This window comes from Lipotes vexillifer, unplaced genomic scaffold (assembly GCF_000442215.2).
Source record: "Lipotes vexillifer unplaced genomic scaffold, Lipotes_vexillifer_v1.1 scaffold912, whole genome shotgun sequence".
NCBI lineage: Eukaryota > Metazoa > Chordata > Mammalia > Artiodactyla > Lipotidae > Lipotes > Lipotes vexillifer.
In genome coordinates, this window is record NW_006782931.1 from 805,483 (window position 1) to 821,128 (window position 15,646).

The 15,646-nt window shown below is 43.5% G+C and overlaps 1 protein-coding gene across 1 annotated transcript in view; it reads left to right on the plus strand.

Annotated features, from left to right (window-relative positions):
* ADAMTSL1 (ADAMTS like 1) overlaps positions 1-15,646 on the plus strand; it is a 472,821-nt gene that overhangs the window by 274,066 nt on the left and 183,109 nt on the right. The window contains exons 16-17 of the mRNA XM_007455564.1: positions 321-531; positions 14,929-15,108. Coding sequence (XP_007455626.1) covers positions 321-531; positions 14,929-15,108 — 391 coding nt within the window. The remainder of the gene's footprint in view (positions 1-320; positions 532-14,928; positions 15,109-15,646) is intronic.

Below are 15,646 nucleotides of genomic sequence, written 5' to 3' on the forward strand. Positions count from 1 at the left end.
ACATACCCTCCTATTTTGATGAAGCTTATATGTTTCATCAAAAGAGACATGGTTGTGACCATTCTTGGTGATTTTGTGGGTAAAAATTGGAGGTTCCATTTTATCACCCACTTTGTTTAGTCTGAATGAATTCTAGAGCATGAAGGGAAAGGATGGGTTCTAGGATTGGGATAGAATTCCTAGCCAATCTTGAGCTAGAACTTCCCAAATACCCAGGTAGGTGTTTTTACTCTATTAGGTAACGTTTGACGTCATGGGACCTGTTCTCTGCACAAGTGCTCAGGGTGTCCTCTTCCTCTCTGGCTCTGATTTCTTCCCAGGTGGGAAATTGGCAAGTGGAGTCCATGTAGTCTCACCTGTGGGGTTGGCCTGCAGACCAGAGATGTCTCCTGCTCCCACCTACTTTCCAGAGAGATGAATGAAACAGTAATCCTGGCTGATGAGCTGTGTCACCAGCCCAAGCCCAACACGGTGCAAGCTTGTAACCGCTTCAACTGCCCCCCAGCCTGGTACCCTGCGCAGTGGCAGCCGGTGAGTTCTGGGGTTACTCAGTATTGGAGTTCGTGTTTGCAGCAGTGATTTGGGACAGGGAAAGTGCCCTGTGAGAGTGTTGTGCCATTAAAGGACTGTTCAAGATCTGCTCATCCCTCCTTGCTTAGTACTTCCCCAAGCTTATTCCAAACCAGATCTTTTCATTACAATTACCAAGCTCTTTCTACTGTACCGCCTCCAGTGGTATTCATGACAAAGTTTTCACTGAGCTAAGGAAAAATTTTTTTTAATAAGAACTGTGTGGTGGGTAACTTTCCATAAAGCTACATTTTCTGAATGTGTGCTTTTTCTAGCTTTTGCTATTTAAAATTCAAAGAGATAAAGATACCAGGCAATGGCTTTTCTTTTTTCTTTTTAGACATAATTCCTTAGCAAAATAGAACGTTAGAAGTCGAGTTAATTACAGACTTTAAAAATTTTCCTGATCCATGGGGAACTATTGTTTAAAGCAGGGGTTGGCAAACTGTTGCCCAAAGCCAAATCCAGTTCACAACCAATTATTGTAAATAAACTTTTATTGGACGACAGCCACACCCACTCTGTTATGTGTTTTTTGTGACGTTCCTGCATCATAAGGGCAGAACAGCTTGGTTGTGACCGAGACCATGTGGCCCACAAAACCTAAAACATTTACTCTGCCCCTTTACAGAACAGTTTGCTGACCCCATTCTCAAGCATATATTCTAATAATAAAAATACAATTATTTTATCCTCAAATCCTCTCTAAAATTAATATATATTTATCAAACTTTAGTTAAGTAACCTTTTTGCATGCCTTTAAAAAATACAGGATTTTAGACTGATTACTTGGGATAAAATCTTATTGTACAACTGCCTCCCTATTAGAATATCGGACGTAGTTTTAAAGTGACAACAAAGGTCACAAAAAGTAAGCCTGAAATGTGAGGGAGACTTGCATCCTCCTTTTACTGAAACAGTTTTTCACTCTCAGAAGGGTCCCGGTTAGAATGATAAATCATGTGGTCATCCAGCTGAGGGGGAGAGAGGAGGACAGCCTTGGTGCCGAGACAAAGAGCTGCCATTTCCATGCGTCCTCTCTGCTTCTTCATAGCCAGTGGGCAGAGCCCCTTCCTTTTTCCTTCCCCTTCTTGGGGCTGTGATTTAGCAAAGTGCTCAAAGAATCAAACAGTAATGAGTGAACAACACACTAACGTATAAGGCATCTAGAAACAGACATTGGCTGTATATATATCCTTTTGGAGCTTAAATGTACTATATGGCTAGGTCTGTAAAGTCCATGCTACTGTGTGATGGTTTGTGCAAGTCAAGAGAATGTTATATATTTTGAACATCTATGTACCATGTTCTGTTAAGAAATATATACTGTGACACACCTAATTGAATCCTCACAATAGTCCAGTGAAAAGTAGATTTTATTGTCTTCATTTTAGTTACAGATGATATAACTGTGTCCTAGATATGGTCTTGCCCAAGGTCATAGAGCCTGGTCCAGAACCCAGGTCTCCTGACTTCTGGTGCGTTTATACTTTTACCTTTAACTATACTTCAGCTTCATACTGTACCACTAACCCATGATAACACTAAGAAAGGATGAGGTCAGCCCAGTCAGCCTCTACTGTTGAAACTAAGTCCCTGTATTATTAGTTTGTGTTGCCATTAAGTACCTAATAAGTTCTGGGTAAAATGTTTATTGAATAACAAAATGAATGAATAGGTCAATAGTACTGCCCACAAGCCCCGAAGTTTTTTACTTTATATCCTCCTGATAGGTTTGTTTCATAGTTGTAGGTAATAATATTGACCGTGAAAGTCAGTGAAACAGCAACCTCTTTCAATAGCCACACATGCTGCTGAATAACGGCAGTGACCTATGCTGAATAATGGCAGTCACCAGCACATCCATATACATGACCTTTTCCGGTCTGTTGCCAACACTGCCACCCCATGCCCGGTGGCCCTGTTTGAAACAGTTGATTTCTAAAGAGTCAATTACTCTTCCACTCTCCATCGCCCTTGGGCCTGTTAAGACATGAATTTGTTTTGAAAACTTTTTCTATTTCCTTCCATCAGGGAGAAGACTTTAAGGTGAGTTGGATTTAAGTCCATTTTTCAGATCAGGAAAGTAATAGTGAAAACTCTTTGAAGTTTAGCCAGTGAACCACTGACTATACTTTATTAGGACCTTTAAAAAGATCTTTTTCATACCCAATGCATAAAGATCTTTTTCATACCCAATGCATAATAATTGTGAAACATATTCAAACATAATAAGAAATAAAGAGCATAGAAAGTGAAAGCCACCAGGGATTCTATCTTCCAGAGAAAAATCCCTGTTAAACATCTGGTGCATAGGAATCCTTGGTCACTTTTAGGAATCTCTCTGAACCTAGAGGAAACAAACAATAGACTATTCTTCTTATATTATTTCCTAGAATCCTACTTCTTTAGTTACGTTTTTTAGGCAAAATCAGCTATTACTGACCACTTATTAGGAGAGAGGAAGTCATTGTTTATGCTTATGGAATAAGTCAGGAGTAATTTAAGCGTCTCCAAGCTAATTGGCTGTTGTCCTAGGACACCACTTAGTTAAGACATCAGCTGTTGACCATCCATTAGCCTGGTCAGCCCTCTGGTCCCTTGGCAGTCCATGCTGGGAGAGGGGACCTGCAGTGCACTTACATGGTTTTTTCCATTTAGCTGCCCGCATGTACCAGGAGATAGTGCTGAGGTCTCTAATCCTTCAATAGCCAGTTTATGGTCTTTTTTCATATGAAAGAAAAGAAGAGGGTGGATCAAATGCTTCATTTAAAGGAAGACAGATAACAACCTGATGGCCATTGGCCTGCCTGAGGAGAGAAACTCCCCCTCTTTGCTTTTTGAATATTGGGCTACCACTGACCTCCTGCGTATTACCTATGCTTTGCTTTCTGGGGAAAAAAAACATAAATTATGTAAATTGTCATTTACCAGCTAAGAACGCAACCTCCTTTGTCCTTTGTAGAGCATTTGCCTGACAAGTAACAAGTAGCGAAGATTTACACATTTTATAGGTCTGAGGAGACAAGTATGGAGTCCAAAGATTTATGTTAACGTTTTAGTTTAGAAACAATTATGCAGAAATGAAACACAGATCTAATTTCTAACTCTAACTTTGGTGTTTAGGGGGCCATCTTTATTTCAGTTCTACCTCTTACTCACTACTGCATCCCTTGGTTTTCATCTTTGGTCTTGTGGGAAGGACTCACTTAATATTTATCTTTAGCATTTTAGCTATAATAGCTTGTTGAGTTTTTTTGGTTGGCTTGTGAAACACATACTTAGTGCATTAGGTCTCCTGAATCCTGTCTAATTTATTTAATATACACACATCCTCCTCCTCCTCTTCATCATCATCATCTTTATCTTTGGTGTTGGCTGTATATTACTTTTTAAAATTTTTCATTGAAGTATGGTTAATTTTCAACGTTGCGTTACTTTCTGGTGTACAGCAAAGCAATTCAGTTGTTTTTTGGTTGGTTTGTTTTCTTTGCGGTACGCGGGCCTCTCACTGTCATGGTCTCTCCCGTTGCGGAGCGCAGGCTCCAGACGCGCAGGCTCAGCGGCCATGGCTCACGGGCCCAGCCGCTCCGCGGCATGTGGGATCTTCCCGGACCGGGGCACGAACCCGTGTCCCCTGCATCGGCAGGCAGACTCTCAACCACTGCACCACCAGGGAATCCCAAGCAATTCAGTTTTATATATATTTTTTCAGATTCTTTTCCATTATAGGTTATCACAAGACATTGAATATAGTTCTCTGTGCTATACAGTAGGTCCTTGTTGTTTATCTGTTTTATATACAGTAGTATCTGCTAATCTCAAAACTCCTAATTTATCTCCCCCCGCCACCTTGCCATCCCCTTCAGTAACCGTAAGTTTGTTTTCTATGTCTGTCAGTCTATTTCTGTTGTGTAAATAAGTTCATTTGCACCACTTTTTTAGATGCCACATATAAGTGATACCACATGATATTTGTCTTTCTCTGTCTGAAGTCCTCCATTTAATATGATAATCTCTAGGTCCATCCATTATATTACTCTTTATACACCTCACGAGAGATCATTTTCACAACTGGTGTGTTACAGCACCATGATTGAGAACCACTGTTACAGATGCATCAGTCAGTCTGAGACACCTTGATCATGAGAGTCTTCTGCTGGGATTTTTTTTCAGTGACTCTCCATTGCCATATAATAAAGCCCAATGGCTTAGTCAGGCCTTCATCCCTCTGCACGTCTGCCCCTGCCCATCTCTTAACTGTGGTTCTCCCATCCCTGCTTGTGCATTCCTTCTGCCCACGCCTCTCCCTGCCCACCCGCAGTTCCCCTCCCCTCTGCCTGTCAAAGCCGGCAGGAGTCCCACCTCTCCCACCAGGACTCCTCTACGACCCTCCTGCTCTGTAGCCACTTGGCGTTCACGGTCAGCGCTGCTCATTTAACAGTCACATACCACCGTACCTGCTGCTTTCCCATGACTCCTAAGTTAGACCATCAGGTCAGTAACAGCAGTAACCCAGTCTCACTGAGAACGCACCACACCCACGCAGGTGTGTAAAGCATAGAGAATGGTGCTGGAAAGGTACATGGCAAGTGTGCCTGTTCATTTACGGAGCACTTGATGTATTTCAGGAGCTTCTTCTTATTCTAAAAAGAGTATGTATCCAGTGCAGTTCTAGGAACTTTTTTAAAATTTTTATTTTATGTTGGAGTATAGTTGATTAACAATGTGTCAGTTTCAGGTGTACAGCAAAGTGATTCAGTTATATATACATATGTATCCTTATTCAAGTTCTTTTCCCATTTAGGTTATTATACACACTGCTGTATTTGAAATAGAAAGGATTTTTTTAAAATAAATTTATTTTATTTATTTATTTTTGGCTGCATTGGGTCTTCGCTGCTGCGCGCGGGCTTTCTCCAGTTGCAGTGAGCAGGGGCTACTCTTCTTTGCAGTGCGTGGGCTTCTCACTGCAGTGGCTTCTCTTGTTGCGGAGTACGGGCTCTAGGTGCGCGGGCTTCAGTAGTTGTAGCACATGGGCTCAGCAGTTGTGGCTCACGGGCTCTAGAGCGCAGGCTCAGCAGTTGTGGCGCACGGGCTTAGCTGCTCCGCGGCATGTGGGATCTTCCCGGACCAGGGCTTGTAACTGTGTCTCCTGCATGGGCAGGCAGATTCTTAACCACTGCGCCACCAGGGAAGCCCAGAAAGGATATTTTTAATGCTAATCTAAAAGTAGATTAAAATCATTTTTAAAAAGATCACAAAGGAGGGAGTTAAGGTTGGACATGTGCTTATGTCTATAGCAGGGTTCAAATAACACTTATTAACTCACTTTTTAAAAAATTTTATTGGAGTGTAGTTGATTTACAATGTTGTGTTAGTTTCAGGTGTACGGCAAAGTGACTCAGTTATACATATATCCACTCTTTTTTATTTTTAGATTCTTTTTCCATATAGGCCATTACAGAGTATTGAGTAGAGTTCCCTGCGCTATACAGCCAGTTCTTATTAGCTATCTATTTCATATATAGTAGTGTATATATGTCAGTCCCAATCTCCCAATTTATCCTCCCCCCTCCCCTTATCCCCCGGGAACCGTAAGTTCCTTGTCTTCATCTGTGACTCACTTTCGTTTTGAAACTATAGGAAATTCACTTTTATTTTTAACTCATTTAATCCTCACAATCCTTGATGTGATAGTTACTACTCTGATCCTCAGTTTACAGATGAGGAAACTAAAGCACTGTGAGGTTAGCATGAATTCAGACTTTATTTAGTCGAGTTCATTCTACTGCTCTTCCGTTTATCTTTTAATCCCTACGGCAATCCTTTGAGGAAACAAGGCTCAGAGAGGCTGTGTTTGTCCCGGCTCACATAGCCAGTAAATGGAAAAGGGATCTGTCTGATTCAAAATCCATTCTTTTTTCCACTATGCAGTGCAGCATTCCCAAAACTTCTTTACAATTTGCTCTAAACTGTTAAATTGTGAGGAAATCTGATATCAGCTCAGAAATCAGCAGTTTACATAAAACTCAGTATTTGTTGAATTATCCAGGGTAGTTAATCTGTGTATGTTTCCTCTTGCTGCTATAACAAATTACCACACACTCGTGGCTTTAAAGAACATGAATTTATTATCGTATAGCTCAGGAGGTCAGAAGTCTGAAATCAGTTTCGCTTGGCTAAAATCAAGGTGCTGGCAGGTTTGCATTCCTTCTAGAAGCTCTAGGGGAGGATCTGTTTGCCTTTTCCAGCCTCTAGAGGCTTCTGGCTTCCTTGGCTCATGGCCCCTTCCTCCAGCTTCAAAGCACTTCCCTCCAACCTCAGATTCTGTCTTTATATCCTCTCTGACTGACTCCAATCCTCCTGCCATCGTCTTACAAGGACCATTGCGACTACATCAGCCCCACCTTGATAACCCAGGTAATCTCCACATCTCAAGATGTCTAACTGAATACCCTCTGCAAAGTCCCTTTTACCATGCCAGGTCAAATGTTCACAGGTTCCAGTGATACGGACTTAGATATCTCTGGGGTCATGACTCAGCCTGCTTCAGTCTGCTAGACTGTGGGCTGATGAGCCTACTTGTCTCCATTAGCACAAAGTAAAAGTCTGCCTTCTACTCCTCTTGCCACTATTTATGAGCTCTGTAGCCATCAATCTTATTTGTTTTTATTCTAAAAAAAAACTTTAAAACAGAAACGAGAGAAAAAGAGAAAGATGCGAGAAAGATTAAACTGAAATGAATGAGAGAGTCCACTCTGAAGCATCATTTCTATTTCTCTATATGGCCTGTGTTTTATGTGCAGGATTGTGTCCACCCACTGTACATACATATTGCTCACATCTGTATAGAGACTGAAACAATCACCACAGCCCCTATTTTCACCCCTTGCTTGAAACTGTGATTATGTGGCCACTTACCTGTAAACCTTTTTTTTTCTTTTTGTTTTTTTTTATTCAGGGTCACAATTAAGAATGCCTGTAGTTTAGCTGTAAAAAGGTATATGAGAGAAGAGTCCATGCTGGTAACATTTAGGGAAAAAAAGAGAATTTTAATAACTATAAATACTTGAGAATTAAATTTTTCATTTAGATTTAAATACACCACACAGAAAAGAGTGACTTTGATCTGGATTAGAGGGCTGAATTCTGGGAGAAAGAGTCAATGTAGTCATCAGTTTTGTTATATACCAGTGACTAAAATGTAAATCCTCATGAGTTAGAGACCATCTTTTTTTTTTTTTTTTTTGTGGTACGCGGGCCTCTCACTGCTGTGGCCTCTCCCATTGCGGAGCACAGGCTCCGGACACACAGGCTCAGCGGCCATGGCCCACGGGCCCAGCCGCTCTGAGGCATGTGGGATCCTCCCGGACCAGGGCACGAACCCGTGTCCCCTGCATCGGCAGGCGGACTCTCAACCACTGCGCCACCAGGGAAGCCCTAGAGACCGTCTTTATTTAAAATGTTGTATCCAGGGAGGAAAACAATATATTGGGATATTTATCTTAGTTTTTAGTAGTGTATTTCACAAAGAAATGGATGCTTGATCCTACCTCTAGAAGCAACAATAAATGTCGGACTTCCCTGGTGGCGCAGTGGTTAAGAATACGCCTGCCAATGCAGGGGACACAGGTTCGAGCCCTGGTCCGGGAAGATCCCACATCCTAAGATCCTTAGGGCAGAGCAACTAAGCCCGTGCGCCACAACTACTGAGCCTGCGCTCTAGAGCCCGCAAGCCACAACTACTGAGCCCACGTGCCACAACTACTGAAGCCCGCAGGCCTAGAGCCCGTACTCTGCCACAGCAGAAGCCACCGCAATGAGAAGTCTGCACACCACAACAAAGAGTAGCCCCCGCTCGCTGCAACTAGAGGGAGCCCGCGCAACAAAGACTCAGTGCAGCCGAAAAATAAATAATTAATTAATTAAAAATAAATAAATGTCAGCAAAACAGAGATCAGAGTTCACATTTCACAGGTGAAGTGTTTTTGTTTTTATTTATTAGCAGAAAATTCTTTTTAACAATTGCTCTGAATTTTAGTGGGTATGCTAGCCCATGCTTCACGAAGTAACAGGAGTGTTAAACCCGGAAGAAATACTGCACACCCCTTGCACTTCCAGGGTTAAGAAAGCTTAATCAATATTAGATTAACAAGATAATTTTAATTCACAAAGTGGCCCATATAGAAATTCTGTTCTTATTTAATAATTTTGTTTAGTAAGTGAGATTCCAGTCCTCATGTTTTTGTTTGTTGTTTTTCTTTCTTTTTTTTTTTTTTTTTGCGGTACGCAGGCCTCTCACTGCCGCGGCCTCTCCTGCTGCGGAGCACAGGCTCAGCGGCCATGGCTCACGGGCCCAGCCGCTCCGCGGCATGTGGGATCTTCCCGGACCGGGGCACGAACCCGCGTCCCCTGCATCGGCAGGCGGACTCTCAACCACTGCGCCACCAGGGAAGCCCCTGTTTGTTGTTTTTCTGAGCCTTCCTTCAGTTTGACTTAGTTTCCCCCACTGTTATATACTAAACACTCTCTGATTACCCTTTGAACCTCTCAACCTCATATATTGCAACGTTACCTCAAATTCTGAAGGTCTAACGTCAAACTCGATAACACACCTACCTGCCACCTTCCCCTGCAGACCTGGCCTTCCCTCGTGGACCTTGTGCTCTGGGTAACACCACCATCTAGCCTGTTCTCCAGCGAGAAACTGGTGCCATCTCAGCCTCGTTTGTCCTTCACACTCAGTCAACACCCAAGTCCTGTTGATTCCACCTCCTATATCTTCCCAACCCCCCAATGCTCTCTTCCTCTCTCATCCTTCTGCCACTGCCTTGGTTCCAGCGCTCACAACTAACCAAACTACTACAAACAGCCTTTTACTTGCTCTCCCTGTACTGTCTCACCTAACTCTGATCTGATGTTTCCCAACCTGGTATCAGTGGTTCTTTACTACACGCCCTCTGTCAAACCTTTAAAATATTAATATGTGCTCAGAACCCCCAAATAGGGGTATGGCATGCACTGTCGTTTAGACTTATTTGACAACGAAACCTTTTCTCCCTGGCACATCTATTAACATCTCACAGGGCGGTACTCTTTGGAACCCATTTTTCTTTGCTACCTGAATCATTTCTGCAAATTAGATCGTGTTACCTCCTACTTTAAAACCTTTAATGACACCCCAGGGTCTTAAGAGTATGTCCAATTATGTCCAAGGCCCTTCACTGTCTGCTACTCAACCGCCTTCTCAGTCTCCTTTCCCAATTACACATCCCCATGAACCCTAAGCTCTGCCTTCTCAGGACTCCTCGGAGGTGTGTGAACATGCCATGTTTCTCCATCTGTGCACACGTGGTCCGACTCTGCCAGCGCTCCTATCTCCTTGGCCAACCCTTTCTGTGTCACTTGTTCTGCAAAGCCTTCCCCATCTTTTCCGTAAAGACTTGGTTGCACTGTCTATATTCCCTCTTTTGTAAAACTGATCACACCTTAGCGTAAAGTGCAGTGACTGGACTGAGGCGTAGTGACCATCTTAAGTCATCTTAAGTCCCCAGCACCTAGTACAGTGCCTGGCACTCAGCAAGTACCCAGGAAATGTTTGATGAAAGAATGAATGAGAGAATGAAGAAAGGAATGAAATGAGTTAGAAGCTAAGCAGAGCACATCATGTTAAAACTGAAAACTTGACCTTAGAAACAGAATGTAGACGACACTTTGTGTTGGGCTCAGTGTGTGACTCGAGGTACCAAGGAAGTGAACTCAGCTCTCCGTGAATTGAACTGTCAGCATGAAACCAAAAATGTCAAAAGAGGCAGAATTTATGAATGTGCTGATCATGGGGAAATTCTGAAAAATACAGGACGACACTCAGGCCATTGTATTTTTGTATAGAAACGTAACTTTTACGTGTTCCTCATGTTGTGTTGTTTTTACTTTTCTTATAAAACTAATGAACCCATGACCTTATATCATGAAATATGCATGGCAACAAGGATAAGCAATATAAATGCTCTTTTGGGTAATTTATTCTGTTTATGGAATATATTTTAAAACAATACCCATTACCAGAGATCTACATCTTCATACCACAATATTATTTTCAATGATGATTCATAAAGCAAACATTTTTCGTGGCATTTTATTAAATTTCTCTTGCTGCTGCCTTTTAAAATCTTTTCTCCTTTGCGTTCTGCCTCTCACGTCAGAGCTATCAGCCTCACCACGTAACCTTGACCAGTTCACAAAGTCATCACAGACTTTGGAACCTTTACTAATTTGAGATTTCATCTTCTAAAATTTAAAAAAAAAATTGAAAACCACCTTTTCCTCAGTGTACACACCAGGGAAACTTTTTGAGCGAAGTTGAGACAAGCGTTTAAAAGCCAGATCCCTGACGACATTAACCCAGCCAGAGGGTTGTCTGCCATCCCTGGAGGATCAGAGCACCCCGCAGAGCACGCACTGCAGCTGGCTGAAACCCACTGCTGACTTGCTTAGAAGAGGCTTCTGGCTAATGATAAAACAGTCTGATAAAAGGTGGATGTTCAGCCCATCAGCTGGATGTTTGTTTTACATCTTTTCAGCATCTGGCTTGTTGGCCCTTTCATTCATCCAGTCATCGGTTCAACAAACATTTATGAAGTGTTCATTCTTTGCCAGATGCTATACTAGGCACTGGGGAATAGAAAGATGAATACGTTCCCTTTCCTCAAAAGTCACATAATCCTATGTGAATGCAGGGAGGCGGAGGAAAATAGCGGGCGCATAAGCAACCAGCCCTAACGGGATGTGCAGTACCCTTCCAGGTCAAGGTGGGGTGGGAGGAGACTTATACACCATGAGGCAGAGGGATTAAAAGAGGCTTTCCTGAAGAAGTGGCCGGTGAGCTGGGCCTTCAAGGATGTCTTGGAAGTTTCTGGATGGACAGAGAGGTGAAGGGCATTGCTCCCAGAGTGAAAAACGTGATCAAAGGCCTGAGCAGAGGAGGCATCTGTGGGCCCAGGGAAGGGCAGATTGTCCACTGCAGCTAAAGCACCACCAGCCCACAGCAGGCTGGCAAGGAACGTGGCTGAGAAGCGCAATGCAGGTCAGACTGTGAGGGCTCTGAAGGACATTCTCAGGAGTCTGACTTTATCTTTGGGTGTTGAGAATTTCCTGCAAGTTTTCTGTGTAGGTCAAACTTCAAAATAACAAGCTGATTTTTTTTAAACTTTTCTTGCAGCTGTTTTGTCATACAGTTGGCACAGAATTCCATATAGTGTTAGGGGGGAAATCATCTGAGGGTCTGTCCCTTAAATCAGGTCCTATCTGCAAAGTGGCAACTCAGCTCTGTTATTTTAAGTGAGTGGTCACACTCTATAGTCACCCTTAAAATAAAACCAATTATTTTCATTCGCTCCTTAATTTGAAAGAGAGAAAAAATTAACCTGCATTTTAACTTATTGCCATATTCAGTAAGATGCTTAAATCTGAACGCTGTTCTTATTCAGCTACCTGTTTATATTGGGAGCATTTATTCAAATTGGATGGACACCCAAACACCTTATAAGATACTCCACATAACCACTGGCTCTAACAGAGGCTGCTCTGGGTTCCAGGTTTTCCCCTCCATGTTTATTTTACTCGCATTGGAAATGATAGAGGGGCATTCATTTGGAGAGATGGTTCTCAATCCTGGTTGCATAGAATTACCTGGGAGGTTTAAAAAAAATGCTTTTTAATTAAAAAAATTAATGTCTGGGACACATATCCCAGAGTTTAATGGATCTGAGATGGGTCCCAGGACTCAGGACTTTTCAAAAGCTCCCAGGTGGTTTTAAAGTGCAGCAGGGGCTTCCCTGGTGGCACCGTGGTTAAGAATCCACCTGCCAATGCAGAGGACACGGGTTCGAGCCATGGCCCGGGAGGATCCCACTTGCCGCGGAGCAAATAAGCCCGTGAGCCACAACTACTGAGTCTGTGCTCTAGAGCCCGCGAGCCACAATTACTGAAGCCCGCGTGCCTAGAGTCCGTGCTCTGCAACGAGAAGTCACTGCAGTGAGAAGCCCGCCCACCACAACAAAGAGTAGCCCCCACTCTCCGCAACTAGAGAAAGCCCGCGCACGGTAACGAAGACCTAACACAGCCAAAAATAATGAAATAAAATTTTAGAAATAAATAAATAAAGTGCATCAGGATTGGGACCACCGAATAAGAGGGTGACAGCTGGGCCACAGCAGCGTTCTGACTCTACTCAGGAGCACTGTATCACCATCCTCACCTTGACTCTGGGTACATATCCCCCTTGCAGTTCTGACTCCAGCCAACTGAGCACAGACCCCCATGAGTTCGGAGAGGCCACTGCTGCAGCACGAGAAGCTCCTACAAGCACAAACGCTCAGCCTTTGTATACCCAGGCCTAATTTCTCAACAAGCACAAGGGCAGCAGATTCAAGAAAAGGGACTATTCTTGAAGAAAGCAGAGCACTCCTTAGAGTTTTAAAATAAAATCCCTCCACCCCCAGAACAGAGTAGTCATGGTTGATAGATTAGCTAGGGTTAGATTTTTTTTTTCTTTTCCCTTTCTTAGCATTTGTGCCTATGCCTCCTTTTTTCATTTTTAAAAATTTTTTATACAGTTTTTAAAGGTTACTTTCCATTTAGTCATCACAAAATATTGGCCATATTCCCTGTGTTGTACAATACATCCTGAGCCCATCTGACATCCAGTAGTTTGTATCTCCCACTTCCTCACCCCTATATTGCCCCTCCCCCCTCAACTGGTAACCACTAGTTCCCTATATCTGTGAATCCGCTGCTTTTCTGTTACATTCACTAGTTTGTTGTAATTTTTAGATTTCACATGTAAGTGATTTCATACAGTATTTGTCTTTCTAGCTAGAGTTAGATGGACTAAAAATGACAGGACACCCAAAGGCATGCTGGCTTAGATAAGAGAGAGAAGTGTTTTCCTCTTATACACACACAGGCCATCCAGGGCCGGTGTGTTGGCTTCACCCCCAGGAAGATAGGCTGCTTCCCTCCTTTTGCCTATCACTGTCCAAGGCGGAAGTTTACATTTTAGACATCGTGTTCAAATTCCAGCCAGCAAGGACGAGGCGGGAAGGGGAAAATGCCACATTTTCTTTTTGTGGGTTTTTCCTCGAAGTTGCACACAACATTGCACGTATATCCTTTTGCCCAGCACTTAGTCACGTGGCACCTTCAAGGGAGGTCAGCAAATATAGTCTGTATGCCAAAAGGTCTTGTGCCCAGCTAAAAACGGAGGGCTGCTTTGCCTACCGCAAGGGAGGAACAAAGTCCTGGAATAACAGCCTCCTGCCCCGCCTCGGGCAACTGGATGATAACTATTAAATTACATGTAAATGGTGTGTTTGATTGGGGTCCTGCTGAAAACCACTAAAATGAGGTGATTTTTCCTGTATCCCAAATTTCCACGGGTCTTGCTCCCACCGCCCTAAAAAAACACCAGTCCTACAAGAAACGGGTTCCAGGGAGTCCTTCGGAAAACCAAGCCTCAAATCTATCTCCCCTCCAATAGGGTAGAGTGGATGTTTACACTTAGAGAGGAAGTGCCGCCTTCTCTGCAGGTTGGTGGCAGCAGCTCTCTCTTGTTCATTCTGGAAGCAGCACAGATTATTTTCACTGGGTCATAAATATGTTTAACCCTCTATTATATAACCTTTTAAACCAGTTGTCTTGGGTGACTGCAAATCATAGTTTAGAACCAACTTTTTTTTTTTAACATCTTTATTGGAGTACAGTTGCTCTACAATGGTGTGTTAGTTTCTGCTCCATAACAAAGTGAATCAGCTATACGTATACATATATCCCCATATCCCCTCCCTCTTACATCTCCCTCCCTGCCGCCCTCCCTATCCCACCCCTCTAGGTGGTCACAAAGCACCGAGCTGATCTCCCTGTGCTATGCGGCTGCTTCCCACTAGCTGTCTACCTTAAGTTTGGTAGTGTATATATGTCCATGCCACTCCCTCACTTCGTCCCAGCTTACCCTTCCCCCTCTCTGTGTCCTCAAGTCTGTTCCCTACATCTGCGTCTTTATTCCTGTCCTGCCCCTGGGTAGAACCAACTTTCTGAGATTTAAAGGCCCGTGAAATTCCTGGGGGCTCTAGCTACATATTTGAGATTAAGAGCAGAGGGTGTAGAACTTGCCACAAAATTCATTTCAAGGAGAGGAAGCAAAAATCCTTTGGGCTGGTTCCTGGGTATTCTTCCTTTTCTATTTTTTCCTTTTTTTTTTTCTTTCACTCTTGAGTCAAACCAAGGCTAAGGTAAGAATTAGCAGTCAAATGTGCTACTGTCCTATGCAGGGTCTGCTTTCTCTTCCTTCCCCAGTGTTCCAGGACCTGCGGAGGGGGCATCCAGAGGCGCGAGGTTCTTTGCAAACAGCGCATGGCTGATGGCAGCTTCTTGGAGCTTCCAGAGACCTTCTGTTCGGCCCCCAAACTGGCCCCCCAGCAGGCCTGCAAGAAAGATGACTGTCCCAGCGAGTGGCTGCTCTCTGACTGGACAGAGGTAGGTGTGCTTCGCAGAAGGAGATAACAAAAGAGGCATAAGGAGGAGAAAGCACCCAAGCTTATAGGTACAGAAGGCAAGGGGAGAACAAAACAATCCTCCTAACACTGTGGAACAGAGTTTTGTTTCTTTAATTTTTACTGGAGCATAGTTGATTTACACTTTCGTGTTAGTTTCAGGTGTACAGCAAAGTGAATCAGCTCTGCATGGAACAGAGTTTCTGTAAGCACTGATATACCATATTGCGTAACTAGATTTTAACTAGGCTGCACGGATGCGAGTTAAGCAGCCAGCCCTCACTCAACGGTCAGAGGCAGGGAATCGTAAACGGGCCCTTCGCGGAACAACACCAGGCCTCATTCATTCGTACTGTTCGGGCCCAGGATTCACCTCGGAGCACCGGGTTCTTCCCGCCTCCTTGACCCCCCTGCATCTCATACTCCCAGATGTTTCTGGTCTCTCCTCAGGAAAGGCAAAGCCTCTCTAGTTTTTCTCTTCCAAGTTACTGGAGAAGGAGGCACAGGATTTATTAGGGAAA